The 21,178-nt window shown below is 43.4% G+C and overlaps 1 protein-coding gene across 6 annotated transcripts in view; it reads left to right on the forward strand.

Annotated features, from left to right (window-relative positions):
* BLTP3A (bridge-like lipid transfer protein family member 3A) overlaps window positions 1-21,178 on the forward strand; it is a 64,023-nt gene that overhangs the window by 7,610 nt on the left and 35,235 nt on the right. For 5 of the 6 annotated variants that reach the window (XR_014175004.1, XM_081948527.1, XM_081948528.1 and 2 more), the window contains exons 2-3: window positions 10,536-10,698; window positions 19,631-19,669. Coding sequence is in view for 4 of the 6 variants with exons in the window: in XM_081948527.1 (XP_081804653.1) it covers window positions 10,536-10,698; window positions 19,631-19,669 (202 nt within the window). In the remaining 2 variants the exon portion in view is untranslated. Of the gene's footprint in view, window positions 1-10,535; window positions 10,699-19,630; window positions 19,670-21,178 lie in introns of those variants that run through there. The other variant, XM_081948531.1, reaches the window with a different exon arrangement.

Here is a 21,178-nt window from a genome sequence, read left to right on the forward strand (position 1 = left end):
CATTGACCAGGAAATAGTTTGTTCCATCCAACCGGGTTATCGGTGATAAATTTGCTGATGGTGCATGTGCCATCTTCTCCATAATAGTAAACACTTACAAACTAAACAGCTATCTGTATACGGTATTGCATATCAACACCAACTCTCTTTTCAGCTACGTCTGGCACACTCTGGGCCATAACCAGTGTTAAGTAATTAAGTTCCCCATTAGAAGAGCGAGTATGCAGAGAAGCGTAATGAGAGTGAGTAATGAGAGTGATATGGAATAACACGCACAAACCAGCATACAGAGGCACTGAATAGTAGAAAAATATAGTAGTTTACTATGTAGAAATATATAGGTATTCAGAGTCCGGTTAACAGTCCAAGTCATACACGGTTCAGTAATTCAGTTATCAAAATAGTCAGTCTAACACACAAAATATAGCTAAACAGTAGCAAACTACAATACCTCAAAATACACCGATCAGCTTCTAACAAAACAGAGAGCTAACAGCCATTCTAGCTGCCTCTTATGGCTGCTTGAGGTAACAAGCCAATTACATATCTTAAGCATTTAAAATAACAGTAAAGTAATCATAGCTTATATACATTGCCAAGCCAAGCATAGGGTTACATCCCTAACAATGATCTTTCCTGGGATGATTATTTCTCCACTATATTCTCCCTCTTTATTTTTGAGTCCCATTATACAGACATAAACACTGAGTTCATTAAGCATATTGGTTGATATCACATCTATCTTTTTACACATTTCATTTTTATTTTCTTAAAAAACACTTCTAGCTTGTCTTTGCTTTCAGCTAATAAACTGGTATCAATGTACAAAATATTTCCTGTTTGAGACTCTTATTTTGATTCCAGTTGTGATATCATACAATTTTTCCATTTTTATATCATTTTTACTTTTACAATGAATATAGGTTAAACACAGGTATGCATCCTTGTTACATTCCCCTTTTTATTCTGAAACATTTTGTTTCTCCCAACTCTATATTCTACAGAAGAATAATCTGCCTTGAGTTTCACAGTAAAAGGTCTTATTATATAAGAATAAAGGCTATATTCTCTACATTCTCTTAGTCTCCTCATTATGTATGGTGCATCTATAGGCATTATATCTATAAGGGGAATGGTTGTCGTAGGAGACAACAGTTCGTATTTCTGAAGATGTTGCTCATTGTGTTTCATGCCACAGAGATTGCTTGCCAAAACCTAATTTGCAGCCTTTGGCTGGGAGCTCACGGCCTTGCAATTATCTCAAGGAACTGATATGGTCTGTTACTGCAGTTAACTCTTTGAAGGATTTTTTGGTGGATGAATGCAATTAATTCACAAGAAGTAAAAAGAGGGGGGTTTTGTGTGTGTGTGTGTGACAAGGAGTCTGTTTCTTGCTTCTGCTAAGGCTGGGTCAGAACAAGTATGTAGTAGCCATACTGTAATACTTTCAGAAACAGTACTTTACCAGATCTTAATTTACTTTGAATAGAGAGATCTCAGGTTTAATATATACTATTTGATAAGAATTGTATCTTATTTACAAATTGACACTTTGCTGGTGGTTAGTATAGCATTCCTTTTAAATCAGTCCCAGCACCAATCTGTGGCCTGCCAGGAACTGGGCCATGCATGCAAGCAAAGCCCCATCCACACATACATGGGATGCAGGCACCACACCCCTCAGGTCCATGGAAAAAACCCTCTCCATGTAACTGGTCTGCAGAGCCCAAAAGGTTGCAGGCTGCTATTTTAGTTCCAGGTTCACTGAACTGTATAAGATCCCTGGAGAGGAATCTCAGAATTATCTCAAGATTCCTTTAGCTTTTTAGAGCAAATAACTTACAATTTCCCTGCCTCTTAGTCTCTTTCAAACTCCAAGGCTCATTCTTTCAGCTCCAAAACCCAATTCTTTTGTTCTTTTCTTGGCTAGATTTAGATTACATCATCTTTATCTAGGCTGGTTCCCAAGCAGATCAATTGAATCACTATATACTCTTTTCAAGGGAAAAGAAAGGATACAACTATCTTGAGCGATTAGCTAACAGTCTCTGTTTTGTTTAAGGATTATACCTCTGGAAATGTCAAGACATGACATTATTGCTTAGGTAACATGCTACTAATATGGAATAAAATGAAGATTTATATTTGAAGTATCTTTCAGATAAGATAAAAAGAGAACAACGCTCTTTTTCATTTCTAGTTTTTCTTCTTTTGAATTAGCTGGGGAATTTGCATTACCTCATTAAGCTATATACTGCAGTTGCCTAAAATAACTCTGGTGACTGAAAGTAACCGCTGAAGTGACACAATACTCTCAGTTCACATTGAGTTATGTTGATCTTTGGTGGGATGTAATTTCTTCAGTCTGAAATCCTCAAAGAGGTTGTACATTTGAAACTAAGCACTGATGCCCAAAAGGCAGGATAAAAATGTATAAAAATAATGACAATAACATTTTTTAAAAAGACAATTTTCTACAATTAAGGAACCAGCCACAGAGCCAAAGAAGAATCAAAACTGAACATTTGCTTTACTTCCTCAGCAAGAATGGCAGATGTTTAAAGTTATGGCATCGAGCACGTTCTAGTGAGAGATAAAAGTGGATGGCATTTCAGATGTTCCCAGAAGATCTCCTACAATATTGTTTTTCTCTCTGATGGAGATTGTTTCTATTTTTTAAAACTTGTTTAAGAATCTGGACTTGGCCTAGATGTCATGGATATTCTCTATAGTTATGATAAATAGTACATACATTTCAGAGGTGGGTTCTGCAAACGCTACTGCTGGTTCGCTCGTGGCTGCGTTCATGTGTGCATGCTTGATGTGCGCTCCCACACATGTGCAATGCTATAAAAATTGTGCATGCACAGAAGCAAAAAACAACATGGCGGTGCCTATAGCGCCGCCCAGCGAACCGGTTCAGGGGCGTGGCAGGCCTGGGCTGCTGCTGGTTCCAGTGACCCAGGCCGCCAAACCACTAGCGGTTTGGCTGAACTGGTAGGAACCCACCACTGATATATTTGTACTTCAGTTTATTCAGTAATAACTCATCTACTTTAGTATTCCGAAGGTTTGAGAGAGAAAGCATTCTGGAAGCAAATGATTGGCTTCACAGTTGGTAAATGAATGGTGCCCATGGGAATATTTTGGATTCTCGAATTATGGGAAGCATTTCCATGATGGGAGATTCCTGGCAAGGAATGGGAAACATTTTACTTTTGAGGAGGGATATATGTAATGGTATTATAGTTTTACATTTTTATGCAACCATCATAACCATCACAAACTCAGAGTTTATGTGAAATCAGTGATATAAAATTCTTAAATAAAGAAATCATACTCGAGATAATTTTGTTATTATGAATCTGCTTCTACTACTTTATATGTTTTATTTGATATTTGAGTGACAATCTTACTGTGATATGAACGTCTATTAAGAATGTATTTTATGCATTCAATGTATAGATTCAAGACTTACAGTACACACAACCAAATATTTATTTTCGTTTCATTAATCACATGCTCATTTCTAAAGGAGAATTGTAGCTATATAATGTATGCTCTTCAGATATTATTGATTTTTTTCAATGTATTAGTGTTTCTGTTAATCACATTTTGGCCTTTTCATGCTCTGAGAAACTAAGGGTAGCCTGGGATTTTCTTAGTTTGCCCATAAATTAACCATATGGTGTAATATAATGTAAAAATGCATCTTCTGCACATCTGATCTTAAGAGTCAAAAGTACAGGTAGTCTTCAGCTTATGACATTTTACTTAGCAACTATTTAAAGTGATTATAATAATGTAAATCCCATTTGATATTTTCTATTGCTGTTGAACTTAGCTAATTAGGCATAAGCTGTTTTGTATACTTGAAGTTGGATTTGTTTTGTAATTGTATTGTATACCACATATCAAGATCCAACCAATTACAGGTCAGGGGTGGGTTCCTGCCAGTTCTAACCTCTTCTATAGAAGAGGTTCCACAAATCTACATTGCCGTTTAGAACCCGTTCCAGCTTCCTCCCTCCCCCCCACCCGTCCGCACATCATCAAGATGAAGAGCGAGAGGAGGAATTCTGGGAGTTGAAGTCCACAAGTCTTAAAGTATTATAATCACTTAAACTGTTGCAGTAACTGAAGGAGAGCTATTCTCATATAGCTTTGTTTAACTTGGCACAGCCCAAATTGCTTCCTAAGCAGTCAAGAGAGATCAGTGTGGTTCTGTGTGAGAATATTCTCAATATAAACTACCCCTCCCCTCTCCAGCCTACTCCCTTCCAAAAAAATCAGCTTTTTTTTGACATATGCAACCCAGCTACTACTTGCTGCTTGTCTAATCAGATTCATGTCTTTTTTAAATCTATGATTGGAATCAGTCCAGTAAAGAAACGGAAAAGTAAGTGTCTTTTGAGGGATTTCTCTTTTTCCCCTCACTTTATAAGGGTTAGCACCACTATAGCATTAAAAAGGGAGTCAAGAAACTCGTTCTGCATTTCCTATTGACTGACCTGCAGCTATACAACATTGCTTTGTTCCTTAATGTTACAATAAATTGGTTACTTAGCTAGGAAAAATGTTGGTACATATTTCAAAATACCCAGGCAGAAAATTGCTTAAAATATAAAATGGTACTTAAAACATAAATAGTAAAGATTTTAAGCTTTCTTTAATACATATATTAAATATTATATATTGTCAAGTATTTAGATAGGAACCAATCTATTAGTCCTATATCTAATACAACACCTGGGATTAATTCCTAAATGGGTTCTTGTGAGTAAAGACCCATTTTTGATTAAGTAACTGTCTATAAGCAAAGATGGACTATCACTAAAACATGTAAGAGCAAAGGATTAATGTCCAGGATGTCTGATAGACAACTATCAGACACATTTAGATGATTTTACCTGTAATTGTTGGTTGATTGGGTAAAAAAGAATGAGATGAGAAACATCTGATTTAAATGTTTAAATGTTATGCATCTGCCTGTAATTCTGATCATATATAATAGCATCCTAAGATTTGACTCTGGACCAGGAATTTTAAACTAAAATAATTGCAGGTGCTGTCATTAACCCAAGGATCTCAACAGTGAAGCCTTTTCATACTTTTGATAGAAAACTGAAAATAGCTGCGGAAAATCTGGAAGAGCAACTTTAGTCTAAATGTATTCAATTTATTGGCAGAAATGGCCTAGTGCCAATGGTTTAGGATTCTGTGAACAGAGAGGTATACATGCTATTTGAGAAATTATTTATTTGCCAGGTTAATGTAACTAAAACTACATACAGTGTACTACAAATGCGTGGAATAATTCACATTAATTAGGAAATGGGAAATCAGTTCTATGGGATCAGTTAGGTTTCTAACTAGCCTTACGATTCTTGATTTCAAAATGCAGTTATGCTACCAAATTATTTAATTCATAATCAGATTGTGATCCTCAAGGTACCGTATATTGGGTCTGAATGTTAGCTTTCAGATGCTGGAATTAAATTTCTGTCATCACTGCAATTACTGAAACTAAATACACGAATTCTGTGTGGTTTTGATTACTGTATAATCTCTTTCAATTAATTTTGAAAACTCGGGACTACCTGATGGACTTGAGAGCTAAACATAACATTTTTCTCTCAATAAGAGAGAAAGAAAAGATAGACTGTTTAAAAGATTGTTGTTTGTTAATGTTGTTGGTTCTTGCTGAACCAGCATGCAGCTTAAAAACCAAATGTCACCAGGATCTGCTGTGCAGGACTTTGGAAGTTTACACAACATTATGGAGGGTTAGAGACTGGATGTTGGGTTCATGTTAGGGTTCCAAGTAATACTCCCAATGAAAGAAGACTCCAAGAATTGAGTTTCCTCAAAGTTCCATTTTATTAGAAATGTCCTATTGGCACATCTGGGAAAACCCATATCTGAAAGGCTCCAGGTTTTCCCCACCCAAAAGAAAGTCCAGGTCCCTGCCTAGTCCCCCACATGATCCAATCAGGCACCATCCAAAAATGGAGGTGCCTCCCATTCACCTCAACACAGCTGTAGGGCAAGGTGGCCTTGACTCTCTGAGAAAGAATGTTATTTTGACTATATCTCACCCATACTCCATACAACCCCCCCTCCCTCTTCCCCACAGTAGAAAATGTGGCAGGCCTGAAGGCCCAAATGTAAAAAATGGCTTCCAGGTCTGACACTTCATTTTGCTGAAACTGGAATTTCAACAACTGAAAGTTCTGAGCTGCAGTAAAACACAACACGTTGAAAGCGGTCTTCCAGGGGAACAGGGACACAGAGCACTCTAGTGTCCTGGAAAATTAGGAAAAAAATTGCAGTTAATTGGCCACTCTGAGAACAGACTATTAGACTAGATGGCTCCTGAGCCCCATCTGGCAGCGCATTGCTTATGTTTTGACTAGGATTGCCTTCCTTCAGGCAGAGATGGTGTGCAATTTGGGAATATTTATCGAGTCATGTCACTTGCTGATTGAGCAGGTGGCAGCCATGCTTAAAAGAGCCTTTGCACAGGTTTAGTTTGTGTGCCAGTTGCACCTATTTGTGGATTGCGAGGTCATACTCGGAGTAGCTCATCCCCTGTTTATCCCTTTTGGATTATTGTAATGTGCTTTACATGGGGCTGCCTGTGAAGAGTGTTCAGAAACTGTAACTGGTCCAGAATTCAGGGGCAAGGCACTTTTGGATAATCTTCCATATTTTTCCATGTAACACTTCTGCTTTGTAAGCTCTAATGGTTTCCAGAACAGTTTCAAGATGTTGCTTATTGGGTATAAAGCTCTATGTGGACAATGCCAGATTATTTCCAGGAGGCCTATTAAGGAAACCTGTTTATATGTTAACACTTGATTTATTGATTAAAAATGGTTTGATTCAGAAAACATGTCATCTTATTGTATGAGGTGGTGTTATTTTTGCCAATTGTATTGTCCTTAGTTTTAATCCTGTTTGCCAACTAGAATTATTACTAAGAAGGGGGCAGCTACTGTATATAAATTGCTTTCAAAGATTTATAGAATGAGGGACAACATAGTGTTAGTGTGAAAAATGCAGCAGATGTTAATTTGTTCCTTTCCAATTAAGCTATAAATCTGGTTTGTCATGTCATTAATAAAAGCTTTGTTCATCATAATCACATTTATTTTGTCATGAATGTCTGCAAGAAGCAGTGGCAGATCTGGAAGAAGTATGTCAATTTTTTCTATTCTATTACCCTGGTGACATGAGATAATTTGTTAAGTATGCATGGCAAATTGCTGGGATTCTGATAGAAGGAGTACAAGAGTACAGTAAAATGTGGGAAGTGCCATTCAGTTTTATGCCAGACAGAGCATTTACAGTCCAGTTTTTGCTTTCCAGCAGGTATTTAAGAAATGTATGAATGCGAAAAATTATTGCATATTTAAAGAAAGCATATGATAAGGCAAATAGACTTGAATTGTACAGAATACAGAATTATGCATGAATATGGAATTTAAGGTTGTCTGCTGAATGTGATAATACAATGAAAATAAAGCATGTGTAAGGAATAATCAATATTTGAACAATGAAATAAAAATCTGTATGTTCCCCTAGGTTGTTTAATATGTTTGTACCAGAGGTGGGTTCCGGCTACTGCTACTGTTGGTTCGCTCAGGGACACGCACAGGCCCTTGATGCGTACTAAAAAGTACTAAAAAAAATCTTATGCGCGTGCGCCGCTGAGAGAAACGCTTCAGGGGCATGGCAGGCCAAGTTACTACCTACTTGGCCGAATTGGTCTGAATCGGTAGGAACCCACTTCTGGTTTGTACATATATGATTAAGGAAAGCTTGTGGTTACGTGAGGGATGATTTGGTTGTATGCATGAAACTTCATAATAAATGCAGGAATGTAATCAGGAATATTGTTGTTGTTGTTAGTTGCGAAGTCATGTCCGGCCCATCATGACCCCATAGACAACATTACTCCAGGCCTTCCTGGCCTGTAATCAGGAATGTAATACATAAATAAAATTAGACTAAAACAATAAGTATTAATTTATTTTGATATTGTTTCTTAACATCCAATTTGGTGCAGTAGTTCAGCTGCTGGTCTAGATACCAGGAGACTGTGAGTTCTATTCTTGTATTAGGCATGAAAACTAGCAAGTGACTTTGGGCCAGTCACTGTCTCTTAGTCCAACCCAACTCACAGGTTGTTGTTATGAAGGAAATAGAAGAAGGAAGAAATATTATGTATGACTTGCATTACTTATAACAGGAGTGTCAAACTCTATTTCATTGAGGGACGCATCAGGGTTGTGTTTGACCTTGGCGGGGGAGGGGTGTGTGGCCAGAGTGTCGGCGGTTCCTCACTTGTGTTGAGGCACCTGTGGTAGCCTGTGTGCTCTGCCAGGATGGCCCCGCAGGCCAGATCTAAGGATTCACTTACCTTCCTTATCGGTTCGCAAATGTGAGCCCTCATCTGCACATGTGTACCGCCTTCTGTGCATGCGCAGTACTTGCGCAGTATGTTAGGGGGGTGGGCAGAGCCTCCCGCAGCCGCCACTACAAATTCGCCCAAACCGGAGAGAACCTGCTGAATACCACTTCTGATGCTGATGATACCCAAATGTACTTCTCCGCTCCAGTCTCCAGGCCACCTGAATTATGCTGTGGATGTCCTATCCTAATGCCTGGAGGCTGTGGGGGCCTTGATGAGGCACAATAGGCTTTGGTTCAATAAAGCAAGACTGAGTGACGTCTGTGTTTGGAACTTCTGGCACTGGGGCTTTTTACCACCTTTGGCTTTGGATGGGATGGCACTGCCTCAGACAGAACTAATATGCAATCTGGGGTTCTTCCTAAATCCATTGCTTCTGTCTATCAAGCAAAGGACAACCATTGCTAGGAGGCCCTTTGCACACTTTGGGGTTGCACACCAGTTTTGCCCTTTCTGGACCTGGAGGCCTTCCTCGCTATCACTCATGCCCTTGTGATCTCCCATCTGGATTAATGAATGCTTTGTACATGGGATTGCCCTTGAAGAGCTTTCAGAAGCTTCAGCTGGGGCAAGGAGTTGCAGCTTGGCGTCAATGAGCCAATGGAAGTTAGTGGTGCCAGTTATTTGGTGCATGTAAAACAATATTTTGTGAGCTGCATTGGTTGCCAAGTACAAGTCAAGGTAGTGGTTGCACTTTTAAAGCCCTTTATGATTTGACACTGGGTTACCTGGGGGACTCCCTCCAGTTTTTTCTGTCTGTCTGATCCAATAGGATGGGTGTGCTTCAGGTCCGATTGACAAAAGAATGTGGGTTGGTGGTGTCTAGGAGGTGCACCTTTTCTGTGTAGGCACCTGCCCTGTGGAACATTCTCCCTTCAGAGATTAGGATGGGCTTGACCTTGCTAACCTTTGGGAAGGCACTAAAGGCCTGGCACTCCGACTGGGTGAAGGGGCCTATTTTCCAGCTGTATTAGTGCCTATTGATTTTGATAATTATTCAGTTGCTGGGTACTTTAATTTTTTGCATTTGGAATTTTAAGCGTTTTGAATTTTAGTTTAAAGTTGTTCGCCATCCAGAGTCACTTTTTGAGATGAGTGTGGCATGTTTATCTCTTATCTCTTTCCATGAATTTCCAATTTTAGAAGAAAATTGTAGATGGTAGATGCAATACATTAAAAGCGGTAATTTCATCTTCCATGCATACAAGAATTTCTGTCTATGTGTGCCTCAGGGGTAGAGCAAAATACACCAGGTTTGTTCTACAAAAAGGAAAAGCTGTCTATCTGAAACTATAAATACATATAATCAATGTACTGATGATGTCAACCAATGGAACAGCTTGCCTTCAGAAGCTGTGGGAGCTTCATCACTGGAAGCTTTTAAGAAGAGACTGGAATGCCATTTGTCAGAAGTGGTGTAGGGTCTCCTGCTTGGGGATGGGGTTGGACTAGAAGACCTACAAAGTCCCTTCCAACTTGGTTAATCTGTTAGCCCCCTGATACTGTACCCCATGCTGTCAAATGACCTTGTCCATTGATTTCCTGTATATGTTAAAGAGGAGAGTTAAGATACCCAAGTCCTGAGCTACCCTGAATATTTTAACAATTATTGCTAGCCATTTGATATCATTTCCAATTCTATTTCACTGTAGTACACTGTAATTTATCTTCCAAATCTCTGTACAATATTTTTCCCCAAATTAAAACTATGAATCATGGTCCCTAATTTTAAGAACTAGCCACCAAACATTGAACTCCAATATAGTTATACTTGTAAAAAACAATTATATTTTTAGCATTCAGAGAAATGTCATATTTTAATTCTCTTGGCAGAGTAAGCTTAAGCAGTCAGATTGTTTGTATATTAAAACAATGATACGTTTTCACTCTTATTATTTTGCTGCTATAAATATTCGTGATATGAAACTGTGGCTGCAACTAAGATAATGGCTTCCCACCAGTTTCTTGGATACGATTTAAAGCTATATCCTCCACATTTTTATTCAGTGCTCTGATCAATGGAAGCGTTCAATTGTATCTCCAATTTTATCAACTACAGGTTTACAAAGAATCTCTCCCCTGATAAAATCAACTTGAGCACCCTCAAAGGGAAGGGGCAGTTGACGAACCTAGAACTGGATGAAGAAGTTCTGCAGAATTTGCTGGATCTGCCCACCTGGCTAGCCATTACTCGAGTCTTTTGCAACAAGGCCTCCATCAGGGTAAGCCAAAATTTCCATAACTATTAATATATTTAGTATTTTCCTATCTTAACCATTTTTCTGATTGTTTTTTTATTTGGATGTAAAAGTTCTTCTGACTTTTTCTACTAATATTCCCATATAGGCACTTGAGATCTGCTATAGCAGCCCAACTTTTCTAGCTTGGTGGCCCAGTGCCGGGGGAGGGGGAAGGGATGATTTCATGTGAGCGGTAGGTGCGTGCATAGCTCCATTTGCGCTCACATGAGTGGAGCTTTGCACATGTGCGCTTGTCTGCCGCTTGCCTGGCCTGGTTGGGGACTCCTGTTCTATAGAAATTGGCCAAAAAAGGATCAGGTTTTGAATCCCAGATGCTTCAGAAATTATAGCATAAGCACTCTGATTACATTCAGTTTTAAATTGATTGTCAGTTTCCTGTTAGGCTCCACATCTTAGTATCAATCAGAAAAAAGCTGGAAGGTACCTTGGAGGTCTTCTAGTCCACCCCCCTGCTCAAGCAGGAGATCCTATACCATTTCAGGCAAGTGACTATCCAGGCTCTTCTTAAAAAACCCCAGTGATGAAGCATCCACAAGGTCTGAAGGCAAGCTGTTCCACCAGTTAATTGTCCTCACTGTTAGGAAGTTTCTCTTTAATTCCAAGTTGTTTCTCTCCTTGATCAGTTTCCATTCATTGTTTCTTGTCTGGCCCTCTGGTGTTTGGAAAATAATTTGACCCTCTCCTCTTTGTGGCAGCCTCTCAAATGCTGATATCATGTTTTCCCTAGTCGTTCTTTTCTCTAGACCAGCCAAACCCAAATCTTGCAATCGTTCTTTACTTAGTTTCATGCATAATTAGAGAGATTATATTTTGTGGTCATGCTTGTGCATTAATATAAAGAACACAGTGTTCTCTTGAAAAAAATGCTGTAGGCGTCCTCCGGAATAAAATTAATTTTTTCAGTTGATGTGAGCAAGTAATCATTTAAGCACCATTAGGATTGGTGTTAGGGCTAGAAGCTTCATGAAAAATGAATTGAAAGTTTTCCAGTAGAGTGGAGGGAGGGGTCACAGCAGGGTTAACACAGCCTGATTGGTCCATTTGACTGAGAGAAAACTTCTTAACCTTCGCCTTCTCCCGTTGGTTCCCAGTTTCCTCTCAGTCAAGGTCCAAGACACAGGTTTGGTTCCTAGTAGTAGAGTTTTAGTGGGTTTTATTAGTCAGTGTTAGTGTTGTTGGCACCTTGAATTTGGAGTTTTTTATTTAAAAAAATTTTTTTTTTCTAATGGTCCGCCTTGCAGGGCTGTTGTTCGACTGCCCTCAGGAGGCTGAGATAGTCAGTGGGGGGGGGGCGCTTCCTCCCCCTCTCTTAAGGGATCGCTCCGGACTGGTGCCTGGGGTCTCGGGTGTGCCGGGCGATCCTACGTGCTTTAATTTGTCTTCTTAAAACTTTCCGGTGAGGCTCGCAGCGCGCTGGGGCTTTTCGGCGCGAAAGCGGCTTTTCGGCTTCTAATTTGAACCGCTAGCTTCCCGGGCCGGTTACAGCCCACGGCAGCAGCGCGGAATCGTTTTTCTTGGTTTGGAAGGCTCCTAGGGGCTTAGGAGCTCAGCGGTGATTTAGAGAGTGTTTTGGGAAAGCGAGCTTGCAGTTGCAGGCATTGGCAATAAGGGCGAGGTGAGCGGCCATTTTTAGGCGCGCTTTTGAAAGCACCGCCCAAAAGAAGCCGGCGGCCATTTTGAGTCACGTGTTTGGGGCTTGCAACACGGAGAGGCTGTAAAAAACGTGGCTGTGCTGTTTGCAACTTTACCGGAGGCCCGGAGCAGGCGATTCTCACCAGCTGAAGGGCAATTCCTACCAAAAACCTCGTTCTGGAGCACGTGAGTGGGGATGGCAGATAGAACTGAGTCCCAGCAGGCCGCGCCAGCTCAGGCAGGCGAAGATCAGGTTGAGCCCACTCCCCCAGTTAGGCCTCGGGTTTCTAGGCCTTCAGCTGAGGACAGGCCTTCGAGAGCTCTGCAAAGGGATGAGCTCAGGCGATCCAGGGCCATCGAGAAGGTCATTGAAAGGGCTGAGAAGAGACAGGCCAGGGATCCTAGGCCCAGATCCAGATCCCCACACGTGGCAGCTTCATGCCCTCCCCCACCGGTGGCTAGGGGGTTCAGCCCTTCCTCTTCCTCTTCCTCTGCTTCCCCATGCAGATCTGTTAGGAGTCAGGAGCGGGGGGCGCCTCGCTCTCCTTCTGCTTTCCCGGGGATTAGGGAAGAAGATAGGGGGGATCCATTGGAAGGTACCTCTGCAGGTCCAGTTAGGGGTAGGAGATCCAGCAGGGCCTATGTGGCACCAGACTATGATTCAGAAGAAGATGAGGAGGATCTCGAAAACCTCCCTGAGAATCTCAAAAGGCTTATTTCTGCAGCCATTTCTAGGGGCATTTCCCAAAGGGACAGACCTTACCACCACAGTCGAGTTACTCCCTTTAGTAGGTCCAGATCTAGGGCTTCTTCGCCTTCCCTCATGAGTGAGGTCTCCTCTAGGGGGGAGGCACGGAGGGACGATTGGGGGTTCTCTGAGGAGGAGGATGCGGCTCCTGAGCCGCCTCGCTCTTCCAATCTTTTCCTCCAGGCCATGTTCAAACCATTGCTTAAGAAGGCTAGGAGGACCACAAAGGTGGGCACGGGGGACCCCACGGTCCCACCGCCCACGGATCCGGACATGGTCATGTTCTCAGCGACGGCCACCAATAAGGAGGAGATTCCTGCCCCTCCTCTTTTCTTAGAGGTAGCTACTAGCCAATGGGCCCGTCCTTCTAACTTTTCCCCACCTGGCAGCAACGACCGTCGCGCCTACAACATGGAAAAGTCTTTTGTGCAGGCTATTCAGCTTCCAGTTATAGATCAGCCCATAGCAGCTTTAGTCTCCTCCTCTCCAGTAGTTTCGGGGGACGCGGCTGACAAACTTAAGGCAGAGGACAAGAGGGCGGAGCTCACTTTACGTAAAAATTTTAAAGCCTCAGCATGGGCGGTGCGGGCAGCGGCTGCTGCCTCGTACTTTAACCGTACTACGGTCATGTGGCTCCGCCGGCTCCAGGAGCGCATTCCGATCCAGGAGGAGCGCGCACACCAGGATTTGGCTAAAATAATGGCAGCGTGTCAGTATTCGGCTGATGCGACCCTAGACGCAGTTAGATTTGGTTCAAGTGCTTTGGCCACCTCTGTGGCCTCTCGTAGACTTTTGTGGCTCAGGAACTGGCAGATGGATTATAAAGCCAAGTGGGACCTAGTAGCTGCCCCTTTTGAGGGTCCAAATTTGTTCGGGGCTTCCTTAGACCCGATTTTGGTGGAAAACAAAGATAAAAAGAAAGTTATGCCCACATCCACCAAGAAGGCGGAGTCCCGTAGTCATCCCTATCGCAGGCCCCAGTTCAAGTCTTATGACAGGGATCAGGACCAGCGATACCAACCATACAGGCAGGACAGGTCATTTCATAGACAGAGTTTTCAGGACCGTTCTAGATATCAGCCGCAGTCCAAGCGGCCCTTTCGTGGGGGGGGCGGCCGCCCCTTCCGCAGAGGGAAATGACTCGAACCCGAGTCATCCCATCGGAGGCCGCCTGGCACTGTATGCGGACGAGTGGGATCGGATCACGTCAGACGGTTGGGTCAGGGCGACCGTTCGCCACGGCCTAAGGTTAGAATTCCTCTCCAAACCCCCAAGTTTTTTCAAAGTTTTTCCCCCGGCTCGGGACCCGAAGCGGCGTCATCTCATGGACCTCGCGGTCGCCCATCTTCTAGAAATCAGGGCAGTGGAGGTCGTTCCGGAGCCGGAGAGGGGTCTGGGCTACTACTCCCATCTGTTCGTAGTTCCAAAATCCTCGGGGGGTTGGAGGGCAATCCTCAACCTGAAACGCCTAAACCGCTACCTAGTATACAGGCGGTTCAAGATGGCGTCCCTGAAATCCATTCTGCAGGGCATTCGGAAGGGGGATTACATGGCCTCAGTAGATTTGACGGAGGCCTACCTCCACGTCCCCATCCTTCAGTCTCACCGGTGTTATCTCAGGTTCTCTCACCGGGGCAGGCATTACCAGTACCGGGCTCTCCCGTTTGGTCTGGCCTCAGCTCCGCGGACGTTCACCAAGGTCCTGGCAGCACTGGCGGCTTACCTGCGTTCCATTCCGGTGAGACTTCAGTGCTACTTGGACGACGTCCTCGTTCAGGCAGGGTCCCTCCCCAGGGCCAAGTCGGATCTTCGGCTGACGATCCGTTGGCTTCAGGCGTTGGGGTTTTCAGTGAACTTTCCCAAGAGCCACCTGTCCCCATCCAGGCAGATTCTACACCTAGGGACAGTGATAGACTCCGAGTCAGGGAGGGTCCGTCTGTCTCCAGAGCGCTTGTCCAGCCTTCGCCAGCTGGTCTCCTCTGTACAAAAAAGTCGGTCTGTTTCCATCCTGACCTTGTCTCAACTTCTGGGGAAGATGGTCTCTTGCATAGGGATAGTGCCCTGGGCCCGGCTCCACCTGCGACCTCTCCAGTGGGCCTTGATCCCGGTCCAGAGAAGGATGATGAGCAACTCCTTGCGTCCAGTTCCTCTACCGGTGGAGGTGAGACTCTCGTTTCGGTGGTGGTTGTCCCCAGCACTGCAACAGGGGGCTTGTTTTTGGGAGCCCGAGAGAGTCACAGTGACGACGGATGCCAGCCTCTTCGGCTGGGGGGCCGTGATGGACTCCGACATGACCCAGGGACGTTGGTCTGCCTCGGATCTCCGCCACAACATCAATTGGCTGGAGCTAAAAGCCGCGCGGCTTGCCCTAAGGACTTTTCGTCATCACCTGCGGGGGCGCCATGTCCTCCTGCTTACGGACAATGTGGCGACGAAGGCCCATGTCAATCGCCAGGGGGGCACCCACTCACGTTCTCTCTGGCGAGAGGCGCAGTCGTTGGGCTTGTGGGCGGAGAGACACTTGGCCTCCATAGTGGCGGAGCACATCTCAGGAGTGTCCAATCTTCAGGCGGATTGGCTGAGTCGCACAACCCTAGACGATGGCGAGTGGCAACTGGGCCCGGAGTTGTTTCGGAAGATATGCAGCAGGTTCGGCACACCTCGGGTGGATCTGTTCGCCTCCCCCGACAACGCTCAGCTGCCCCGGTTCTTTACCCGGTTCCAGTCTCCGTCGGCGGAAGGAGCGGATGCTCTCAGGAGCCGATGGCCCCCGGGTCTCCTTTATGCCTTTCCTCCCCTTCCCCTCGTTCCCCGTACGATAGGGAAGATAGTCACAGAGAGGGCTCTCGTTATTCTGTTAGCACCATACTGGCCGAGGAGACCCTGGTTCGCGGACCTGGTCCAGCTGTCGGTAGCAGACCCCTGGAGGATTCCCCCGGGGGAGGTCGTTCTGAGTCAGGGGGCTTTACATCACCCAGGGCCTCAGTGGCTCCATCTGACCGCCTGGCTCTTGAACGGAGGATCCTGAGGGGGCAGAGACTTTCGTCAGGAGTCATAGCCACCTTAGAGGCGTCTAGGAGGCCGTCCACGGTTAGAATTTACAATGCCACATGGAAAGCGTTTGCGAAGTGGTGCATTCCTTTGGGGTTGGATCCTTCTAGGGCTACCGTCCCAAACGTGTTGGAGTTCCTCCAGAAGGGGTTGGAGGATGGCTTGTCGCATAATACGCTCCGGCGTCAAGTGGCGGCTTTGGCCACCATTCTGGGGGGGGAGGGTTCCCCCGTCCTTTCCCGGTCTCCACTGATTAAGCGTTTTCTGAAGGGGGCGGCTAACATCCGTCCGCCTCCGGTTCATAGGTTTCCAACCTGGGATCTGACCCTGGTTCTCCAGGCTCTGACGAGCTCCCCGTTCGAACCACTTAGGACGGTACACATGCGTCTGCTTACCCTTAAGGTGGTGTTTTTAGTGGCCATTACATCGGCCAGGCGCATTTCAGAGTTGGGGGCCCTTTCTTCACGCAGTGACCTGTGTGTAATACACCAGGACAGGGTGGTCCTTCGCTTGGATCCTTCGTTCATTCCGAAGGTGAATTCACAGTTTCACAGGGCCCAGGAGGTCGTGCTCCCGAATTTTTGTCCCAATCCCTCGAGAGAGCGGGAGTTGGTGTGGCATAAGCTGGACGTTCGCCGGGCTGTTCGCATTTACCTAAAGCGAACTGAGGGCATTAGGAGGACGGAAGCGTTATTTGTTTCCTTTCGTCCAGGCTCGTTAGGATGTAAGGTGTCTTCTTCCACCATCGGACGATGGATTAGGTTGGCCATAGTTGAGGCTTACGGGGCTTCTGGGAAGACTCCCCCATCGGGGATCACTGCGCACTCCACCCGCAGTGCGGCTACTTCGGCGGCTTGGGCCACCAGGGCACCTTTCGAGGATATTTGTAGGGCGGCGGCCTGGGCTTCCCCCACACCTTTTATTAGACACTATCGTTTGGATACTTATGCCTCGGCTGAGGCATCCTTTGGCCGGAGGGTCCTTCAGAGGGTGGTGGCCGATTCTTCACCTGGGACCCAGTCGGCCCGCCCGGGGACGTAGCGTGGGTATGTCCCTGCTGTGACCCCTCCCTCCACTCTACTGGAAAAAGAACGTTGGTCTTACCTGAACGTTTTTTTCTGGAGTAGTGGAGGGAGGGGTCACATTTCCCGCCCTAGTTAGTTAGTTAGACAGGGTCCGGGAGGTGTAGAATCGGGAGGCCCCGGGGGGGCTTGTTCTTGTTTGTGTTTGACTTGCAGTTGTTGGCCGTGACATCGCGGAAACTGGGAACCAACGGGAGAAGGCGAAGGTTAAGAAGTTTTCTCTCAGTCAAATGGACCAATCAGGCTGTGTTAACCCTGCTGTGACCCCTCCCTCCACTACTCCAGAAAAAAACGTTCAGGTAAGACCAACGTTCTATTTATTAATTTTAAAAAAAGTATAGCTCTGATCTTTTTCTGCTGGAGTAGCAAAATCAAGTCTACCTGCTGTCTTTTCTTCAGATGAGGATTAATAATTGAAACATTTTAGGGTGGAAAAAGTAATTTGTAACTTCAGAATTATCTACTCAGTTCAGTTACATGTACAGATAAACTATTTGGGTAATGAAAAAACTGTTTTTTGTGTGTGTATTTTTGTTTGTTTATCTTCTGTAACTTTGTATATTTCTCATATGCACTCTTTCCTGACACAAGATCAATACACTTGCTGATAAATTAATATAGTTTATTTGTTTACAGAGCTACGTTCAAACAAGTTACAGTAATAAATGATTGCTCCATATTTAAGGGCACATAAGAATTTCTTATGCAATGGGCTCAGGACCCAACTTTTAGTAAGGGTAGGGAAGATGTACAAGACAAACAACAAAATTACGATTGCAACAGGATATATTTTAGATTCTCTGCTATCTTCATTTTCACTGCTGTTACATAAACCAGTGGCAAACAATAAAAAATAACATTGCAATAAGTTTGGCTTATATGACCATATGTTATTTGCCTGGAAATTAATTGCATTTATTTACTAATGTTTTCTTCCAAAATTATCTTGTCCTTTGTTTGAAAGAAGACTAGTAACTAGTCTACTAGTAACTAATACACTATAAATATACCATATGTACTGGGGAAAAAAAGGGAAGAACGGGATAAAAATGAGCTTTCGCTAGTTTTAAAATGTTATTCTCTGATTGAAGTTTTAGTGCTTAGCAAGCTTTTAAAACAGTGGTTCCTAATCTTTTTGGCACCACAGACCAGTTTTGTGGAAGACAATTTTTCCACAGACCTTCCTTGGGGGGTGGGTTGCTTACTTGTGTACTGTCACCTGCTCACCTCCTAATAGACCAGAGGTGGGTTGCTGCTGGTTTGGCCTGGATCAGGTGAACTGGTAGCAGCAGTGAGAAGCTCCCCACATGCTCCCAGACCTCATGCATGAATGCGTGTGGGAGCACACCCAAACTGGTAGTTAAAAAATTAGCAACACACCTCTGTAACAGACCATGGACTGGTACTCGTCCATGGCCCAAGGGTTGCAGATTCCTGTTGTAAAGGATAACGTTTTGTGAACTTCATTACATGTCCAATGCTTTGTGAAATTTGTAATAATTCAGTCCAAGGTTTAACTTAGGTTTATAGTTTTTAAGACCATTTATCATTTTTTATCAAACATTTATTTTCACTTTTATTACTACTGGGAAGCGGATGATTAATTTGTACTCTTTCACCACATTATACTGGTGGGTCAGCTAATCCTCTGAAACCAGCTTTCACATGTAGGAGAATTCTGATAGGATAATTTGTGATCTTTAGGGGCAAGCTAGGAAGAAAGACTGCTTGAGGAAGAAGAAAGATTTTTCACACCTGCTTACTTTTCTCTGGTGGGAATAGTATCCCGTAAGCAATCTCTTATTTGCTGATCGAGCAACCATAATAAGATTACCTGTATGTGTATGGTTGTGTTGACAGGGGCCACAGATGTTTTATATATTGCTTTGAATATCTCCTTAGAGCAGTGCACTCCAAAATCCTTATGATTTGGACATAACTAATTAGGTGTTCTAGATTGTGAATTTGTAGGGTAGCAGTTTGAGGCATAGCCATCAAATTCCCCTAACTCCATCTATTGTCTGAAGTGGCTGCATCATTTCCCCTAATAGAAGGGCTGACATTGGTGATATGTCAGAAATGCTTTAATTAACATAATCTATAAATAATGGTATTTTTGTCTTAAATGTATGTTTGACAAAGTACTAGTAAACATCAAAGTTCACAGCACAAAATATTACTTTATATCTTTCAGCTGATCTGTATTTGTACGAAGAGGAATGGTTTTGTATTTAATGGCTGTGTATTTCCATGCAGCAAATTTTGTCATGGGATTTTTCAGAGCAAATATTTGCTAGAACTGATCTTGTTAGTATCACCCTGAACCTATTTAATCCTTACAGCATTTCCTATTTATTTAACATTAGTTATGTTGTTTCAGATCCAGTGGACTAAGTTGAAGACCCACCCAATCTGTCTGGTAATGGCCTTGTTTATCTCCTGTTTATCTGTTAGTAACAATTTGTAATCTAGTTTATGTATTTAAAAAGCATTTATTTTTAAACCTAAAAATAAGTGTAGATAATACTGTCATTGGTCTCCATATAGATCCGTTATAGTTTTAAGCATAATTCTATGTAATTTCTGTGATGAACATATAAATGTTGGAAGTAATTAAGCTAGTTGTAAAATACACCAATCTTTCTCTTAGGTTTTCAGCATTGTTGTGTACGTAAGCAATCATAAGAATCCAGTTTTCGGTGGAAACCATGCCATATACTCCTGTAAAAAAATGTGAATTGATAGCATTTTACATGTATTATTCTGCTGTCCTAAGCTACAATGTATGTATGTATGTATGTATATATGCATGCATGTATGTATGTAGACTCACTATACCAGTGATGGCGAACCTTTTTTGGCTCGTGTGCCACAAGTGGGGGGAGCGCAGGGGGGTTGAGTGTGGGCGTGCCGCACCCATAATGCAACGCGCGCCCCCCCCCCATTTTACATGCTTTTTTCGCCCTCCCCAGGCTCCAGTGGCTTCCGGTTTGCTCAGAGGGTGGTTTTAAGCGTTCCGAAGGCTTCAGGGACGGTCCCTGAAGCCTCCGGGGGGGCGGGGAGGCTCTTTTCGCCCTCCCCAAGCTCCTATAAAGCCTCTGGAGCCTGGGGAAGGCGAAAAATAGCTTTTAAAAAGGTGAACTCAGCTGACAGGGCAGTTCCTCGCGTGCCCTGACAAATGGCTCGGTGTGCCACTTGTGGCACGCGTGCCATAGGTTCGCCATCACTGCACTATACGTTTATTGTGGGAATTAATTGGAAAAACATTTGAAAGAAAATTAGGCCAATGGCATTGTTTGGGTTGATTAAAATGTTCAGATTTAGAACAAAGTTCTTTATATATCTTCATAATTAATCTGCAATTCATTACCACCGAGATGGTAATGATTGCTAAATTAGATGACTTCAAAAGAAGATAAGATAAATTAATAGAGAAGAAGTCTAATGAGAGCTATTCATATTGGAGACAGTATGTCTCCAAATACAGGTTGCAAGAGAACAGTGGCAAGAGACATATGTCTTAGTCTCCTGATTGTGAGCAAGCCAGAGAAACCTGTTTGGCTGCTATGAGAAACAAAATGCTGAACTAAGATGGGCTTTGGCCTGATTCAGCAAAGCTATTTTTATGTTATTAATGACTTAATATAAAGGCCCTTCTTTTTTCATGTCCCATGTGACAGTCTTCATCATTTCTTTAGTTGTGGGTGATTTTTGGAGATGTGAAACTTGGCTTCTAATTTTTGCTAGATGTTTTTGGATAGTAACAGTAGTGATATTTATTAGTGTGGGGGATAGTATGTGCATTTCTAAATAGAAATAGCATGTTGAAAACTTCAGCATATGAAAATCATAAATAGCTTGAAACTAGTGACAAAAATGCAAGATTTTACTGTACACTATATTACTCTTACCCAGGGGTGTCCAAACT

This window comes from Natrix helvetica, assembly GCF_964273705.1.
Source record: "Natrix helvetica genome assembly, chromosome: 3".
NCBI classification, from domain to species: Eukaryota; Metazoa; Chordata; class Lepidosauria; order Squamata; family Natricidae; genus Natrix; species Natrix helvetica.